This window comes from Rhinatrema bivittatum, chromosome 15 (genome assembly GCF_901001135.1).
Source record: "Rhinatrema bivittatum chromosome 15, aRhiBiv1.1, whole genome shotgun sequence".
In the NCBI taxonomy this organism is placed as follows: domain Eukaryota; kingdom Metazoa; phylum Chordata; class Amphibia; order Gymnophiona; family Rhinatrematidae; genus Rhinatrema; species Rhinatrema bivittatum.
Genome location: NC_042629.1, coordinates 58,103,861 through 58,123,114, shown reverse-complemented (window position 1 = coordinate 58,123,114; position 19,254 = coordinate 58,103,861). Strand labels below are relative to the sequence as shown.

Below are 19,254 nucleotides of genomic sequence, written 5' to 3'. Positions count from 1 at the left end.
AATTGATATTTTTGTGGGTTGTTTTTTTTTTTTTGGTCCATCAGCATATGAGTGAAGAGTTTCCCAGCCTGGCAGCTCTGGTGGAGCATCATTCAGGCCCAGAGGGCGGCCTCTTTGACTGCCTGGACCTGGGGCGAATACATCACTGCTACGAGGAGCAGGACTGGAGGCAGAGCTGGACCGTGTGCCACCGGATCCAGACATCGCAGATAATGCAGGAGCCAGGCCCCCACACTGAACTTGCAGCTTAGATGTGTGGCGCGGAGCCCGAACTGCGGATGCGAATGTGCAAGGGACGATGGTGCTACCCACCGTTCTAGACTCTCCAACATTCACGGTTAGACAAGTTCAGAGGATGCCAGGAAAGAAGCATGTGTCCAGATTTATAGAGACAGTGAAGGATATGGTGGCTGGCTCTCTGACTATTAATAGTTTTATTTGGGCTCCACAAGCTCACAGCTCTGCACCACACTACTGCTTAATGATGTTTGCTAATGGATTGTGTTCTGTGTAATACAGATGCTGCTATATTTTTATTGTTTTTCCAAATGACAATGAACTGGAGCTTCTATTTTTGGTTTGAGAAGACTGTCAGAATTTGGTGCCAGATTTGCTACAGTTTTATGAACTGTTCTTCAAAGCTCATCTTCTAGATCTTGTTTCTTGTGTAAATGCTTCTACTTTTAGCCTCACCTCCTGTTTGCAGGCACTGAGATCAGCATCCAACTGCCCTAAGCTTTAGATGATGCAGGACGGTGCAGAACTCCTCCATACTGGCAGTCCACAAAGTCAAAAAAATGATTTCAGCATTGTCCTATTGTTTCACTTTAAATAAAAGTATTGGATTAAACACATCCCTCTTATTCTAGTTCTAAAAATGGCATTTTTAAGAAATACATTTCATCCAAACAGGATTCCAGTAAGCTTTACTTTCAATGCTTTGAAAACCTACACGCAGCCTCTGCTAGGGTGGAGGACCATGCCCCACAGGATTGACCTCGAGACTGTATGAAAACTTCTCCAAGAGATGGGTGAGGAACTTATTTTTTCTTAATTACTGTTGAATGAAAGGTAAAATGATCCCCCTCTCTCCCCACAAGGGTCACACAGAATCGATGAGTGAGGCACAGGGAGATAAAGCAGTTTATTCAGGGTCAAAGAGTGGTAGAGTGGATTTTTTAAATCTGACTTGATTTATATTCTGCTTTTTGGCATTTCAAAGCAGATTACATTCAGGTACTGAAGGTGTTTCCCTATCCCCAGACGTCATGCAATATAAGTTGGTACCTGAAGCAATGGACTTGCCCAAGGGTAGGGTAAGCAGTGAGATTTGAACTCTGGTTGGTAGCCTGCTGTTCTAACCATGAGGCTGTTACTCCATTCCTTTTTGACCACACTGCTCTGCTTTCTCCTGGATACCTGGTGCCCTCTTGCCCAGCTATATCCAGGAAAGCCACCCTGGCCACTGAGTACCGACATTTCTCATTTGCTTAGGGGCTATGCTTTGCATAAGGAGGCAGGTATTCTTTTGTACAGTGGTTTTCATTTCTTCTCTTCAGCTGTTGTACATAAATAGCCTTCTCAGTCCTAGGGAAAAAGAGTGTCTGCAGCCTGTGATATCTTTTTATTGAACCACTGTAAGAATTAGGCAGAGAGGTTCAACAGCATTCTGCCTCGTTTTGTTTTCGGTGCGGTTCTATGGACCTCCATTTGTTTCTGCCTTTCCCTTCACTTCTTTATAAATTCTTGAATTCCATTACTGCTTTTTTTGTCTCTACCACCTCCTTCTGGAAGGCTGTTCTATGCATTCACTGCCCTTTCCATGAAGATATATTTTCTAATGATCCTCAGTCTATCACCTTGGAGCCTCACACCATAACTTTTTTTTTCTTCTAGAGCATTTTTTCCACTGGAAAATGTTTTGCTTCTTGTGTATTATTTATACCTTTTGGAGCTACTTGAATGTCTCCTATCCACCCCCATGCATTGAGGTCTTCAAGTGTGGTCTTGCATGGCTTTAGGTGCAGACTCTGCCCCATGGCAGTAGTGCTGCTATGAAACACCTCCACTCTCTCTTTCCTTTTAGAGGTAGGGCCACAGAATGCCAGGTGAGGCTTCTGGACAATTATTGTTGCCTCCCTTTTTTGGGGGGAAGGGGGGGTGGTGGTCCTGTTTTATGATTTTCCCGCTGCACCCCAGCTTCTTGCTGGCTCTGGCCACTGCCTCCTTGCATGGTTTTGTTATCCTGAAGACCATCTAACTATAAGAGTAAAGTTGCCCTGTATTTGCATAGCTGGTATGTAAACTGAGCTCTTTCCTCCTCCCTGTACTCTTCAGTTCTGCCCCACTCTCTAGCTCCACCCCTCTCTGTATTGTCCAATATACTCTACTACCACCTATAGAAATTGAGCTCTGCCCCCCAGCTCCTCTGTCTGAAGTCAATCCACTCTTTTTTACCATAGTACATCTGAGCTCAATGTACACACTCTACCTCATACCCACACATCTCAAATATGCCCTTCCTATACTTCACAGTATTTCCCTACAGCTTTTACTACTGCTGCTTACACAATTCTTATGTTGGTCTAGTAACGGGTGGTATAATTTATTTATTTATTTATTTATTTTTCTATACCGACATTCGATTTGGTATATCACATCGGTTTACATCTAACATTATGACTAAGGCGAACCTTGTAATGACATAGTACATTTTAACAGCTTAACTGAGAACTGGTTGTTACAATAACGGTTTTATACAATTATAACATGCTTGAATGGCATAACTTAATACGGCATATATAAAAAGGTTTAATAAATATAGCGTATGTAAAAAATATAGCGTATGTAATAAATATAGCGTATGTAATGTAATATAGCGTATGTAATTTGCAAAAAAAAACAAAAAAAAGCTAGGATAGAACAAATGTGAGAGAACTCATTAGAGAATACTATAACTAGATATGTGCTTCATTAGAGTGATATTAGTTGCTTTGGCATCTAATAACAGGATATTAAATTACCTTGGAAATTGGGGATATTCTACCAGACCAAAGATTTGAGATTGTGGTGAGAGGCAAACTATGCAACACCTTTTGGTCTGCCCTCTGCTCCAGGATGGCCTCAGTCTGGTGCTGGATTTGGTTGGACGTTTCCACTGTATCAAGGTGTATCTCCCCAGCTGAGGTGCTGATCTCTAGCTCTCTAGGAGGCGAGTACGGAGAATGACCCTGTCCCTTCAAGGAGTGGTAGTCCTGTGTAGGATAAGGGTACTATAAAATAATGAGACTTCTGTACACACTTCATGTAGGGGTGTGGATACATTTCTTTGCTAGCTGACATCTTTGCTAGGGCTTCCAGTACAGCAGTCCTGACTTCTGGAACGAGGGTTTGTAAATATAACACTTATATAACACTTATAACCACAGGAAAGAGGTAGATTCTGCAGCAAAGGTGAAAAAAATCTGGCAACGTTTTCAAGATTCTGATGCAAGCAGGTGGCACAATTACCTATAATATATGTGCAAATACCAAACGTTTAGTGAAAACGGGGTTTTTTTTCTTGTGCCTGTGTTTTGGTTTTTTTCCACTAATGAGCATGTTTCGATACTCACTCCTAAGTTAGCTTCAGTACAATCCTACACTGTGCAGGGGCTGTTCTTGATCAACAGTGTTGCATGGTCTGCCTGTCACCACAATTGCAGGTCTCTGCTCTGGTAGAATATTCCCACTTGACCTGCTGACTTGGGTACAGGGTCAGTTTAAGCTCCACGAGGTGGTCCATTCCTCCTCTTCCTCAGCACGAAGCTGCTCAGTGGCTGCAATGCCCAGCAGCAAGATCTCCAAGTCATGCCTGCCATATCTCCTCATGGTCAGTCACAGTTTTGGTATTACTACTTCTGTCATGAAGTTCCTGTGCAACTTCAAAATGTTTGGTTTGTGTGTGGGGGGAGGGGGAGGGGGGGAGTTTGTTGCTGTGAGACTGTACAGGAGGTTACTAGTCACCTCTGTATGCCTCTTGCTCTCTCTTGCTAGCCAAATGTATAGCAGCACTGTTACGGCAAGGATACAGCAGTAAAATTGATTAACATTGGGAGGGGGGTAATGTGTGGAATGAAACAGCCCTTAGTTATAGGCAAAGCTAATATTTCATGTCATTCAAAAAGAAGAGAGGAAGACCATTCACACACACAGTAAAAAGTCATTAGTCATGCTTTTACCATATCCTGAACAAACACTGAAGAGGCTAAAATTTATCCAATGATCATTCGCTCCTATAATCATTTGCTATGGCATTTGGTGCACGACAAGATACGTTTGAGGGAGGTGTGGCTTTTGTGTGAGTCTTTGGAACATGTCACAGCACGCGCTCCTATCTAATGTTCCATCTGCAAACAAAGATATTCCTCGCTGTGGATGCCCTGAGGGGATGGAAACCAGCCATAACTCACTCCAGCAAGCGCAGCTGGAACATCTCAGGGACTCCTTGAATACTGGTGTCTGAGGGGGAAAAAATAATCCAGCCTTGATAGGAAAAGTTCCATCCTTCCTCTCTGGTTCTCAAGCAAGAGACACCAGCTCAGGCAGCTGGGCTGCCACATGCAGAGGAGTTTTCTGCACAGACATAGGTGGAGAAACTTATTCCTCTGACAGCAGGTGGGCTCATTCTTGTTGGGCACCACAGTGGCTAGGGGCACTGAAGAGGAGCTTGGTGAAGCGGGCACTTAGGCCCAGGACATGCTTGATGCCAGCACAATTTGTGCTAGTTGTGCCAATGCACTCCACCGGCTGGAGTTAGGCCAAACCACTGATGCCAGTAAAGTGGGTTTTTTTTTCTTCTATGCCAAGGCCCTACTTTCCACTGGTAATGGTTGCTTACTTCTTGGCACCAAGATATTCTGGATGGTGTCTGCATGCTCTGTTCCTTCCGCATGCTTCAATCTCATCACCATCCAGGGTACCTTCAGCACAAACATCCTGGTGCGCTCTGTGCCATGGAGTACAATGCCATCTGCAGCAAAGACTTCATCATCGAAGACCAAAGGGTGCTCTTTTTGGTATTAAGCTGGGACCCACTCGAGTGGAACTCTGCACCGATAGTGCTGTCATCTTGGTGTTGGGGGACTCTGCCCCGGAGGGGATCCCTTACAAGTTTAGGTGCTTGGCGCTTCTTCCAGTGTCTTAAGCTTCCATGCCAAACTTGAACCTTCACCCGTGACGTATCCATGAGACAATGCCAATGGGAAGGAGCTTGTAAGAAGAAGGGGAGACTGATTTTAGAACTGATCTCAGATGCTTCATGTGGCACCAGGAATCTGAAGAGGCCTCCCTGCAGGAGGCAGAGAGGCTATAAGGCCCATTGCCTTTTAGGCATGGGTCCGAATTGCCCATGGGGAACATCTTGCCACAGTTTAAAAAACATCGTGGTCCAGACCCAGGCACTGCTGGCAGATAGCATAGGTGTCCGTGATGGACATACAGCGCTAACAGTTGCAGGTCTTGAACTCACTAACTGAGGGTTTCTTTGATTTAAAGTTCTCCATTTCAATATTCTTTTCACTTTAAAAAAAAAAAAAAGCTATTTTGTGAGGTACTGCCAAGGCAGTGGCATGACAAGAAAACTTAAAAAAAACTCTACAAATGGAGTGAGTTGGGAAAGTGTCCATGGAGTAGTTTGGCAGCAGAAAGACTGATGCAGCAGCTGTGGGAAGACACTCCCTGCCTGCCGAGAGCCACTTCTGAGCTCTGAGAACTGGATCAGATGGATGTCGCCCACTGATTATGGTGAATGTAATTCTGCTTGTCGATTAGAGAGCCCTCTAGCACAGCAGCTTCTACACTAGAGAAAAGGGACTCTCGTACACAAACTTCTGAAATGGCAACAGTACACTGCTTTGCCAAGCATATACCAAGGATTGCATTACCTTTCAATTGTGGGATTGTTATACTAATGTATCTCTTGGGCATGGGAGCCTTTTCACTCTAAGAGAACGCGCCTCTTGCTATCGATGATTTTACTTGGGATGCGCGTGTCGGGGTAGTGAGGGAAGGCTATGGCACATAGCCAGGGAGTTGAGCGACTGGCTTCATGGCGAAAGATATGGAGATCTTCTCTGTGTTAATAACTGGATCACATATGGATTTAGGTAAACTAGAGCAATTTGTTTACTAGAGTTTTCAATTAGAACAGATGTATTAATTTGGGATTTGAAACTAAAGTTCACATCTGGCAATGTGTCTCTTTTAATGCAAAAAAAAAAAACAATTTCCATACTTAAACTTAAAGCAGCAGAGAGAGATTTTACTACTTGAAATGCCCTGTTTCCTTCTGTGGTACAGAAATCTGCGTACACGTATGACTACTGACCAATAGGGAAGCTTTAAAAATCCTTGCTGACTTCCTTGAGATTTCAACTTCTCTCTTTTTTTTTTTTTTTTTTCCTTTAGATTGGAGAATCGAATCGTGTGGCATGTTCCTATATTTCAAAATATGTGATCGAGCAGGAACCAAGGGCAGCTGAGCTGAACTGATCTGTTTTCCGTATAGGAAAAGGACAAGCTGCTATTCCAAGGTTGGAGGGCTCAGGGGGTGCTCTATCTCTGGCACCAATTTGAGTGAGCAATTGAGAAGTTAATAGAGGGGGATGTATGCGCAGACCTGATTTTTATAAGGAAGCTAGGCTGCTCAGAATAGGAATGCCTGTGTATTCTCTGCATTTCTGGCTGATTCCTGCTGTGCTGCCTGCGTGGGGGGAACGGGATTTCTTCCTGATGACGCTGTTTTTCAGGAATCTGTGACCCACGCAGCATGGCAGTTGTACCACTAACTGACTTGGTAGATCTGGCCGGCAGGGATGAAGCTTTTTGTGTAAATGTTGCTGCTCACTTTAAGCTTGCATTGTGGCTCAGATATGTCCCTACAGCCATGGACTTAATGTTTGACTTCCCCTTTGTTTGTTCTTTCCCGGATGTTTGAAATAATAATGTTACATTCCCTTGCTTTGTTAACTAAGGGTTAGCTCTGTGTCTGGGTAGGTGTGTGCTGACTGGACTGGTGCCAGTAGTTAAAAGGCAGCAGATTAATTAACTTATTTTATTTAAAAAAACATATATCCTACCTTGTCTACAAGTCTAAATAGGTGTAATAATGATACATCCACACCTATATGCTAAAACAGAAGTAAATATTACATAAAGCCAAACATCAGTGAAATCCAGCACAGGTACCAATCATACAGAAACATTTATCAGCCCAAGCCCAAACCTTAATATAGCCAGATGAAAATTATTTCTTTATATCTAAATTCTCTTTCAACTCTTCAAATGCTTGTCCACAAACAGTAGGGCTCATAAGTTTACATAACTCTGGCACAATTTGTTAGATGCGTGGTGTAGTATAACAGCAGCTTAGTGTACGGTCCACGATACCAGATCAACAAGTCTCTACCCGGACTCGGCGTATAATGTGGTAAGAAAATCCCCATCCCTCACAGATGCAATTACTATGTCTTCCTGCCAAGTAATTTCACCCAACAGTGTTTTCCTTGGAACATAACATCGAAATATAGAAAATGACGGCAGAAAAGGACCAAAAACCGTCCATCCACTCTGCCCAGCAAGCTTATGGCAGCATCTGCTGTGCCACACAAAAGTCACCCTCTTACTTAAGTTTCCCAAACTGTCAAAGTCCAGGGCTCTTGTTGGTTGCTGTCTGAGACCAATTCCCTGTCACCTCTTGCTGTTGAAGCAGAGAGCAATGTTGGAGTTGCTTCAACAGTATGAAGGCTTGGCCTCTGTTGGAAACAGGATGCTGGGCTTGATGGACCCTTGGTCTGATCCAGCCTGGCAAGTTCTTATGTTCTTATTGGTTAAGGGTAGTAACCACCACACCAGAAAGATACCCCCCATGCACTTTTTTTTTCATTTCCATTCTCCAGCTTTATTGCCAAACTCAAAATGTTTCTGCTTTAGAAGATCTAATTGAAATGCCACCTTTTGCGATATACGAACTTCGGTATATAAAAGCTTTAAATAATAATAATAATAATCTAGTTCTTTCAATTCCCATCTAGTTTCTGTAATTTATGGATCGCCGGAGTTCTCTTATGGCTCATCTCTAGTTTTGCTATCTTCTCTAAAAGCTGTAGCCTTTTCAACTCCCTTTCTTTTTTAAGGAATGAAGCTTGTGAAATCAGTTTGCCCCATACTACTGCCTTTAAACATTCCCATAAAGTCCCTGGAGATAACCCCCCCCCCCCCCCCATCCCCTGTTATTAAGGACTAAGTATTCCCAAATATTTGCTATCTAGCCTCCAATAATGTGTTCCTGCCGCCCTGTCTAAAGATTGTAAAGTTAACTAGACTGGAGCATGATCTGACCATGCAATATTACTCAGGTCTGTTTCTTTAATAGAACCCATCAAAGATCTGTCTATTAAAAAAAAAAAAAATCCAAACGAGAATAAGAATTATGCTAATAAGGGAAAAAAAGGCATAATTCCAAGCTGTGGGATTTTGCAGCCTCCATATATCTACCAATCCTCTGTCCATAATCAAATCCTTTAGTGCTTGCTTAGGCTTCTTCCCATCCCTGAACCCGTATTATCTAAATAAGGATACCTAGTTATATTAAAATCACCCCCCACAATAAGATGGCCTTCTGCCCACTCTCCCAAAATACCAAAAATTGTATCTAAAAACTGTCCTTGATCAGTATTAGGGGCATACATTACATCATTCACCTTTACCTTGACTATGTTAAACCTACCCTCTACATCTCTTAGGTCTGCTTGTATGTCTGCTACCACAGATTTAGAAAAAAGTATATCCACCCCACAATACTTCTTCTCCACTGGGCTGCAGCGTGAAATTGTTGCAGGGACGCTATGGCACAAAGTAGCCATTTTTTCCGATTGGAAAGAAGGGTCTCTTGACAAAAAAACAATAGATGCCTTAAGCCTTGACATTTCTTGAAAAAATAGTCTTCTCTTACTGGAGAATTCAAGCCCTTATTATTAATAGAAACTATTTTTAAGTCGTCCCCCCCCCCCCCCATTGAAAAATATCATCCACCTCCACTGATTTATTATTCCACATTCTTCCTGCCAATCTTCCAAACATAAAGTCATTCTTCCCATGGACAACTCCCAATCAGCCATACAACCATACCAAACAGTCTCATTCCCCATTTCTCTTGGAATCTCATGCACCAATCTGAGCTCTGATACCCCCTCCCCACCACTTCCCTTAACACCTTCCTGCCCATTCCCAGGTTTGGTCCACCTACCACCAGCGTGGACCCCCTCTAACCTGAGGAATGAAATAACTGTGCCAGACCACTACTCCTCACTCCCCCACCCAAACCCATCTATTTCTCATTCAATAATAATGTCTTCTCCTTAGATAAGAAGAATCTATTCAATCCCTAGTGCATACCAAATGTATACCCAACTAGATAATAGCTTATCAATGGGATAAAGATCCCAAGAAGGTCTCAGATCCTATATTCCTCAGCTTGGAGCTTCCTTGGGTGATGACGATCCACCCGATTAGCGTCGTAGCCTTCTTCCTCCTTTACCTACTCTCTGCCATCTCAGTGGCTTCTCTCACTGCTTGCCACCTTCTGACACTTGTGGAACCAACAGGCCTGCCACCCGCAGAATCTCCTTGACCTTCCACCAAATGGATAAGCAATGAAGCTTGAACAATCTGTAAGGTCCTTGACGTAGAGTAAGGTAGCCCAACACAGCACATTACAGTAGTCCGGTGCAAAGATCACCAATGCATGCATAACTGTTTTAAGTCAGGCTCCGATAAGAAAGGTTTGTTAAGAGAGCATACAAAGCTTAAAAAATTAGTTCTTTACCACCTTTCTTAGCAGTGGGGTGACAGGAAAGTTGTACTGAATGAAAAAACATAGGTCATGAAGTTGATTTGGATGAAATCAGAAGGAATGTCTGACAAGGAAATCCTAGCCAAATAGAGAACTTTTTTTTTTTATATATTCAATACCAACTTCTAATTAGCCATACAATCATCTATTTCTGGAAGACACCTTGAAATGGCAGCGAGGGCTTCAGAGACAGGGTAAATTAGCACAAAAAATGGATATCGGCTATCCTACACCCAGATTAGCTGGCATGTTGGGCAGATATAGATATCTGTACAGCAATGCAATTTACCTGCACTTGATTAACTATTAAATGCATCCTAATGCTGTTACCTAAAGCTTACTAAACTGAGGATTAATGAATAAGATCCTGGTGTGGACAAAAATCATTATGAAAGCTCCAGCACGGTACTGTTAATGTATGACTCTTCAGACTAATTGAGGTTGGACTGTCAAGAGGTGGGTTATTATCTGGCTTCTGAGTGATTGAGGGTCTCTGCTAGTCATCCCCCCCTACACAGCTGTCCCTCAGCACGCTGTGCAAGCAGGACGATGATGTGAGCCCCAGCAGTGGAACAGGGGACTCCTTTCCTGGGTGAGGCCACAGGCTGGGAGAAATTCCCAGTTCCCTCTCAGCTTCAACATCACATGGTGTAACTGTATTCAGCAATCACGATCCTGATCCCATAAGGGTGGTACTTGATGCAACTAGGAAATACAAAAGAAGGCTGTATCCAATGACTTACTGATGAGATCTGAGTGGGGGGGAGGATGGAGGTTGGAGTGCAAGGCATAAAGAGGTGAGTGGTTCTGTATGATGGTTCCCTCTTGAGAGTTTCAAGATACAACAATCTGATGCTGGCGTGAAAAGAGGACACAGTTGGATTGGAAAGGCTGGAGGGGGGCCGGGGCAACTGCCCCAGTCTGCTAATGTGAGAGAGTTCAGGCTCGCCGTGTCTGAGACCAAGGTACCATTCCCAGACTGCGCTGCTTCTCCAGAGGCAGCAGGTACAGCCCCTGGGCAGAGGGAATACTTTCTTGTTTTGTCCTGCTCCTTTGGGCTTCCAGATCAATTAGAGCCAGTCTCTATTGTTTATACAAAGCCATGAGCCTTCTTTCACAACTACTGGATTGAGGAGGGTTCACCTCCCCCTCCCCCCCTATTTTACATACCCCTCTCAACTCTGTCCATTCATTACAGCAACAGTCGTCGTTTGCTCCTGCCAGAGCCCTGCAGTTGTGGGCCTGAAGTTCAGCTGCTAGGTGTAGTCTTGCCATGATGACTGTGCTGCCATCCTCCCCTCCCCAGCTGAGAGCTGTGCACACGGCTTCCACCCCCATCCTTGGACAGTTTGGGAACATGGAAGACTGACCTAGAAATCAAATTCCGATCTTCTGCATGGCACTGCACTCCCTTCTGAAGTACGGACTCATCCTCTGAGCTCACGAGGATGGTTACTTAATCCAAAACTTCCATCTCCTCTTCTGCTGCCTTTGATCCTCCACCAGTTCTTCCTCTGGCCAAGGCAAATGCTGTTGAACACAAGCAGAAAGCCTCCAGTCTGGTCCAAAGTAAGGTTTGCTGGAGGCCAAGCATGCACTCATTAACTACCCTGCTGAGCCAGTGGCCACTGTCGTAGTTCTCTTTGGAGTCTGCAGATGTGTGCAGAAACAGAGCTAACAATTGTGGCAAAGGTGAGATACCCACTACTACCTATAAACAAACAATACCTATAAACAAACACCTATAACAATACATATAAACAAACAATAAGCAGGATACATTAACACTATGCAACCTACTGTATACTTCCCTAACACTACTTCGCATCAACTCATTGACTGTACATGTATACTACAGAGCTCTGTTCCATGGATCCCAAGATGTTCTATATCTATATCTATAATAACTTTGAACACTGCCCTGCATCACAATTGAAGGGGTGATTAGAAAAACAAGGAAATAAATACATGGGTATCATGGCAGGAGGCAGGAAACTTAGCCACCACATCTGGCACTAGGTGTTGTCTGATGTGAAATAGAGTGATCTGTGTTTGCAGTAACTTGTTGCAGTGGTTCCTAAACCTGTGCTGTGGAACTCCTAGCCAGTTGTTTTCAGGATATCTGCAATGAATATGCATGCAGTGGAGGCAGAGCATGCAAATCTACCTCATGCATATTCACTGAGGATATCCTAGAAACCTAGAGTCACCCAGGAGAAGTTTGGGAACCACTGTGCTAGAGAAATAGGTGTGTGTCCCAGTGCTACTAGCACTTTGAGTTGGTATGAGTGTTTCTTGCACAGTCATATGAATGTGTGCTGCTATGGCAGTACTGTATGTGATTTGTGTTGTCGCCACAGTCCTAACTGGGGAAGCCCAGAGTGGATGTGCTTGGCGCATGTACTCGGTTTAATGTAGGAATCCTAAGCCTTTGGGGCCATTTGCATAAGAAGGCTTTACCATCTGACAAGCAGTTACTTTGAAGGAGGGAGTTGCTATTCGGAGAGACTATAATACAATTGTAAATGCCTTTGCTCACTTTTTTGTTCCTCTGAATCGAGTTTTTACTGTGTTACTTCGGTTGAACGTTACAATAAATTCTCTCTTTGTGGAACCAACTAACTCCCAGAAGCCTTCTGGTCCCCAAGTGGCCAACCTTGGTGGACTGAAACCCATTCTGGGGCTGCAGCAGTGCTACACCCCACCTCTCCAGCCCCAGAATGGGTTATAAATGGGTATCTGTAAAGCAAAATTCACCAAGCGTTGGATTGTTCACCCACTGATAGCATAAAAATCAAGACGAGCTCTTGCAGAATTCAAGCACGACGAGGGAGGGGAGAGGAAGAAGAAAGTAGGTAGTTTAAGTTTTAGTTTATTAAAACTTAATCGCCTTGCAGTGTATAATAAAGGAATTTACAATAAAAATACACCAAAAACATTTAAAATCAATTATAGCAAAACAATCAATTATTCAAGCATGACATAGCTAAACTAGACTAAAATATGAAGCAATAATAGTCAAGAGAGAGAATAAAGGAATTAATTGAAAACCCAGTAGGACAGAGCAGGTGTGAGCCAAACATTTGGACTGTCAAAGGTCAAAAAGACACCAAAGATCCAAGTCAGGGGCCAACAGCCAATCAGACATGGGAGACTGCAAAAACCCATACATACAGAACTCATAGTCCAAGAAGCAAGCCAGGTGTGCTCTCCAAAAGCCTTTAGCTTGGGGGTTCTCCTTGAGACACACCTAGCCACTCAGGTTTTTGGGATATCTGCAATTAATACGCAAGAGAGATTTGCATGCACTGCCTCCAGAGAACACAAATCTATTTCATGCATATTCATTGTGAATAACTTGAAAATCTGACTGGCTAGATGTGTCCTGAAGAACCCCCTGCTTTAGCTAATTCAATGCAAGTAAACACAACTGAGTTAGAAAGACCCAGTGTCATCGGTTATGTTCTGGTAAGTTGCTCTGATTGGACAGTTAGGACCATGCTATCCAACCCCTGCAGATGCTCCAGGATGCCGCCGCCCGCATCCTCGCCAATGCCCACCAATGTGATCATATTACCCCTGTCCTCAAACACCTACACTGGCTGCCAGTCTCATCCCGGATAACATTCAAGTCCCTCGCCATCCTTCATAAATCCCTCCACAACCAAGACTTGCATTGGTTCAACGAGCACCTACGCTTTCGCACCCCTGACAGACCCACTAGAACTCAATATCAGGCAACGCTGCACACACCCCCTCGCCTGAGCTCACAAAAATTATGACCAGCAGAGAACGTGCCCTCTCCATCGCAGGGCCTGCTCGTTGGAACAATATGCGGCCCCCCCAGCCGTCGCCAGGAATTGTGTCCAAAGAAATTCAAACAGAACCTGGCTTTTTAAACACCTGAACTATTTCGTCCAATCCCCTCCCCCCCCCCCCCCAATGCTTGCACCGCCCCCCTCTGCTGTAAATACTCTTTTTGCAAATACTCTATTTTCTAAACTACCCTGTGAATTCATCTTATGGGTGAATATTTCTCCTCTGTGAACACATCTCATCGAAAACCCTTTAATATCCTGATAATACCTCCCCTGCAGCTACCCTGTTTAAAAACCTTCCCCGATCACCCATTTTATACTTCCCGTTATCAGACCACAATTTATCCTCTTGAATGTTAATGACCTTCCTTTCAAGGTTCTTTTATTGTAGATATTTTCACATGGTTAATCAGTTTGCTGCTGTTCTCTGTGTTTCTTGTAAAGCCTGTTGCTGCGTTATCTTAACTGTAAAAGGAGGCGATGTTCCCAACGTGCCGCGGTATATAAAGATGCTTAAATAAACAAACAAATAAATAAATGAGCATAAGAGGGGGGAAAAAGGATCAGTCAGCCTTCACAGCAGAGGCAGCACCATTACCGTGAGACCCTGAAAATGGAATATGTACCCAAGAAGTGGAGAGAGCGAGATGAGAGGACATAGAGACATCCAGTAGGACAACTTCCAGCTCAGCCTGGGGGTGAGAGACGTCCCAGAGGATAGAGTCTTGTGCTTTTTCCTGCTTGGAACAGAACTGATTATACCCTTAAAGAGAGGCAGAAAAGTTTTGCTAAATAAAGCTTGGGTGACTGCTTATTTTGTTTCCTGGTTAGTGTGTTTCTTGGGTGAAGTATGCCACCAAAGGCCAGCCTTAACCCAGCGGCAGCCTGGAGCTGGAGAGGTCATTCCGTAAAGGGTGGGGCCACAGAAATGACATCATCCAATGACACTGTGCTATGTCACAAAGTGGTGTGCATGCATATAGAAAGTATGGAGAGAACAGGTATGAGTACGTGAATGAGTGAGAGGGAGCAAAGCTGCGAAAGAAAGGGGAAAGTAGACTTGAATTAGGATAAGATACACAACCCTGGTCCTTGAGGATTGCAGACCGGCCTGGTTTTCGGGATATCAATAGTGAAACTTCTTTATTGACATTTGCATACGTTTGATCTGAGAGCCAAGGTTCATTTGCATAGCTTGCTTACTTGTAAAACCAGCCGGATTGTGGTCCCCGAGGATGTGGCTCTATGTCACAGCAGCTTTTACAAGGCGAGTCCTGCCATCCTTAGTGGGAAAAGTGGCACTGATCCATTAAGATGGTTTGCATGAGAGAGATTTTAGCCAGGCTTTGAATATAGAAGGACATTGTAAAGAAATGTTTTTAGGGCTGTTCTTCAGTAGAGCAAAAGAAGAGGGGTTGTTTAAAGTAGCTTTCCTGTTTTTCCAGGAGTGTAAATGCATTTTGAACATGTCCAAATCACTCCAGTAGGAAATAACGAGAGCTGTGTGCCTAGGGCAGTGCTCCAGCCAGGAGCAAGAGTAAAATTTGGGCCTGAGCGCTCCTAGAAGTAAATAAAAGGCTGGTATGCATGGGGTGATCAGGTGTTTGTAAGCTTATCTGAGGGAGAAGTGGAGAGCATTAATGGGGTTTTATAGTGGCGGTTCCACCTTTACGATCTGAATATACATATGTTGCCTTTTTTTGTTGGCCAAGTATATATTTCTTAGGAGGTTAGAATCTGATAAAGCCCAAATATTTTCCACTATTCATCTGCCAGAGGCCCAAAATAGTTGCTTGGATCAAGTGCATAGTGAATAGTAACTCCCTATTTATTCAGACTACTAATACTACTAGAAATCATTTATAGAGAGCCAGTGCAGGAATATTTGGCACTGTAGGTGAACCTTTAATCATGCTCCCTTCTTTGGTGACTGGCTCTGGACCTCACACTGGTGGGAATTTGGCAGTCTAGATAACCACCTAGTTTGCCTAAAGGGAACATTGGCCCTGCACTTACATACTTCTACTTAGGTGCATGCGCTTCTTCACATATCTAGTACATCTATATCATATCTAGTACATCTCTGTACTCTGCTTGACAAGCTGAAGAATCCTACTTTTCAGATTCTCTTTTCGTATCAAAGTTGGTCCTTACCTTTAATCACCTTTGTGGCCTTCTCTGTACCTCTTCTAGGTGTACGATGGCTTTTTTGAGATTGGGTGACCAGAGCTGCACACAACATTCAAGATGTGGGTGCATCAGGGACTTGGCATAATGACCTTTTCTGTTTTGTTTGTAAGTCTCTTCTGAATAATTCCTGACCTGCTGTTAATCTTTACAATTGCTGTTGCATACTGGGCCAGTGTTTTTAGAGAACTATCTATAATTGCTCCAAGATCTCTTTCCTGCACAGTAACGATCAGACTAGCAGTTTATATTGCTTTATTTATTTTAAAACTGTTTGTTTAAGTAAACAGGCAAAGCAGAATAACAAAGTGCAATTCATTCCACAAGTCATGGAGTCTCCAAAACCAACTTTAAAAAGTGAGATAAAATAATAGTAACAGCCCCATTCATCCAGTTATCACACTATACAGTCATATGAGCATAGTCCCAACCCGCTTCCAAACCTGATCATATCTACTTACCTGCCCCTTGAGACTATAGGAGATCTTCTTAATTAAAACTCAGCGCTTCACTATTTGGTTTTGATTATCTGGAATAATTTTGTGTCCTTTGTTTCCAAACTCCCAGAAGGGACTTTTCATTGGACCCTTTCCCTCCCCTCTCATGTAGGTTTAGTGGCAGTAAGCATCAGAGCGGATGCACTGAGTGTGACCTGCATTTACTGTTCTCTAGCAGCAGATGGCAGCGTAAGATTGCAGTGAAGCTCTGGGCCTGATGTAACCAGGGGAAGGTTTGCACAGGGCAGCCAGGGACAGACAGACTAGGGAGGCAGGGAGGGACTTCCTGTCAGAAGCTGGAGGTTAGTTGCTGGAGGCAGGTGTAAAGTTTCCCTCCTGTCTAAAATGCCTTGCAGAGGTAACCAGTGAAGCTGCTTTCATCCCTCCAGGCTACGAGGGATCCTTCCCCGGTCTCCCTGTGCTTGGATGCAGGCAGCAGGCCCCTTCTATGTGCTATCCCCTGACTTGATACGGTGAGCTGGGAGGATGGCCTCGGAGTCTGTGAAGGTGGTGGTGCGCTGCCGGCCCATGAATGAACGGGAGATGGACCTGCGGTGCAGGACGGTGGTCAGCCTGGACAGCAGCCGGGCTCAGTGCTTCATTCAGAAGCCCGGGGCCGAGGACGAACCTCCCAAGCAGTTCACCTTTGATGGGGCGTACAACCAGGAGCACCAGACGGAGCAGATCTATAACGAGGTGGCCTTCCCACTCATAGAGGTGAGTATCCAGGGACCTAAATTTCAGGTTGTCAGATCTGCTTGCATCGAAGGTTTCATCTCGTGATGTAAATGCCTTTTAAAAGACTGGGTTTAGTGTGACTTATTACGGAGACAATTTGTTCTAGAAAAGCAGCTGTGCGCGTGCATGTATGCAGCTGCTTGTGGATGTGTGTGCATGTGAGAGATTTCCTAGGCATACAAAGTTTTTAAATTCATTTTATAAAATATTTAGAAAAAATCCTTGGTAATAGTGGAAATCTCCTTTTTATGAGTGAGGGGGTTTACTTCCTTGTGCATGTTTAATTGGCGTGTTAATTCCATTCATTTCTCTTCAAAAACAAACAAACAAACAAAAAAACTAAAAGAAAACAGTGTAATATCACAGAATGACAGGTACACCCAATATGCATTCATTAGACTGAAAAATCAAAATGTTACCGTATTTACTCTTGGGCCTCCTGTAATTCATGGTCTCTGCTCAGGTTCTTTCTCCTTAGCCCTTGACATTGCAAACGCTGGCTGGACTGTAGAATCCCGAAATGTCTGAAAGTGACAGAGAGCTGCTAAAATAAATCTATTTCAGCCAGCTGCACGCTTTTTATTTGCACTATGAGTTTTCTGCTTGGCTGACCATCACTGCCTTATTCCCAGAGACCTCAGGACAGCCCTGGAGGGATGGCAGTCCTGTCTAAATCTGCATAGCTGAAAGGTGAAAGTGCACAGCATGTTTCAGGGAAAAGGAAGGTCTAGGGTCTACAGCGGCTTAGAATTGGGATGCATTTCTTCACAGAAAGGGTGGGGAATGCATGGAATAGATTCTCAGTGGAGCAAAATCCAATGCAGAAGATCCATAATGGTAGGGAAGTGTGAGGGTAAGACTTGCAGATCATAAGAACATAAGAAATTGCCATGCTGGGACAGACCAAGGGTCCATCAAGCCCAGCATCCTGTTTCCAACAGAGGCCAAAAACCAGGCCACAAGAACCTGGCAAGTACCCAAACACTAAGAAGATCCCATGCTACTGATGCAATTAATAGCAGTGGCTATTCCCTAAGTATAATTGATTAATAGCCATTAATGGACTTCTCCTCCAAGAACTTATCCAAACCTTTTTTGAACCCAGCTACACTAACTGCACTAACCACATCCTCTGGCAACAAATTCCAGAGCTTTATTGTGCGTTGAGTGAAAAATAATTTTCTCCGATTAGTCTTAAATGTGCTACTTGCTAACTTCATGGAATGCCCCCTAGTCCTTCAAATAGTTTTGTGCTGTCTCAACAGGAAGCAAAAATGGGCAGATGAGAGAGGTGTGGATTTCTTTATCAGCTTTCATATATATATTTTTTTCTACAGGGACTGTTCCATTTCTGCTTCTTCCCGCCCACTCCCCTTGTTCCTAGGAAGTACAGCTAGCTGGGGGGGGGGGGGGGGAGGGGATAATGCCTGTAGCCACGACCCCCCCCTTGAGATCCCTGAGCACTGCCTCCACAGTGCTGTAAGAATGCAGATCCTCTCCTGGGGAGATGCTGCCCCTGAAAAGTGCTGCACTCTTCCTGCTGCAAGAAGTTATAGAGGCAAACAGCTTTGTTTTTAATGGCCACTCTCCCTGCTGGGGCATCAGATGGGCTTCTCAACCACCAGCCCGTGGACTGGCACCAGTCCCTCTGGCATTTCTGTCGGTCTGCAGAGCGACAGCGATTACAAGAATGCGCGAAGGAAGCGAGAGCTGCTGCGCAGCCGCACTGAACTCTGCCCCCCCAGCCAGCAGGCGCTTTTCCTAGCCCAGGGGACGGATGTGTGGTTTTTTTTTCAGTTCCGCTCTCAGGCCTCTCCTCCGTATGGGAATCCAGGTGGGGACAGGGCCCCCCACGGGGCCCTGAGAGCAGAACAGACGCTGTCTCCGGTCTCGCGCCAGCTTGTTAACTCTCAGCTGCAGCTGCTCCCCTCCCAGAGATTGAGCCCAACTGGAAAAAAAATTCATTGCAGTAGCATTGGAGAGGGAGATTGGTTTTTTTAAATGAGCGCTGATGACTGATGGTGGGGGGGGGGGGGGGGGGGGGGAGGGAAAGAGAGTGTGAGGGATTTTTTTTTTTCAGTGATGAATTGGTGGCTGGTTGGGAGGGAGAGGGAGGTATTTT

General features: G+C 44.3%; 2 protein-coding genes across 12 annotated transcripts in view; both read left to right on the top strand.

The window, feature by feature from the left end:
* SH2D5 (SH2 domain containing 5) overlaps window positions 1–854 on the top strand; it is a 30,336-nt gene extending 29,482 nt beyond the window's left edge. For all 4 annotated transcript variants that reach the window (XM_029578448.1, XM_029578446.1, XM_029578445.1 and 1 more), the window contains one exon: window positions 45–854. In XM_029578448.1, the coding sequence (XP_029434308.1) occupies window positions 45–251 (207 nt within the window). In that variant the 3' untranslated portion in view covers window positions 252–854. The remainder of the gene's footprint in view (window positions 1–44) is intronic.
* A 39-nt stretch (window positions 855–893) lies between these two features.
* The window catches only part of KIF17 (kinesin family member 17), a 49,196-nt gene continuing 30,835 nt past the window's right edge, over window positions 894–19,254 (top strand). For 6 of the 8 annotated variants that reach the window (XR_003852844.1, XM_029578433.1, XM_029578434.1 and 3 more), the window contains exons 1-4: window positions 894–1,031; window positions 6,448–6,572; window positions 15,904–16,005; window positions 16,784–17,111. Coding sequence is in view for 6 of the 8 variants with exons in the window: in XM_029578433.1 (XP_029434293.1) it covers window positions 16,881–17,111 (231 nt within the window). In the remaining 2 variants the exon portion in view is untranslated. Of the gene's footprint in view, window positions 1,032–6,447; window positions 6,616–15,903; window positions 16,006–16,783; window positions 17,112–19,254 lie in introns of all 8 variants that reach the window. The other 2 variants (XM_029578430.1, XM_029578436.1) reach the window with 2 other exon arrangements.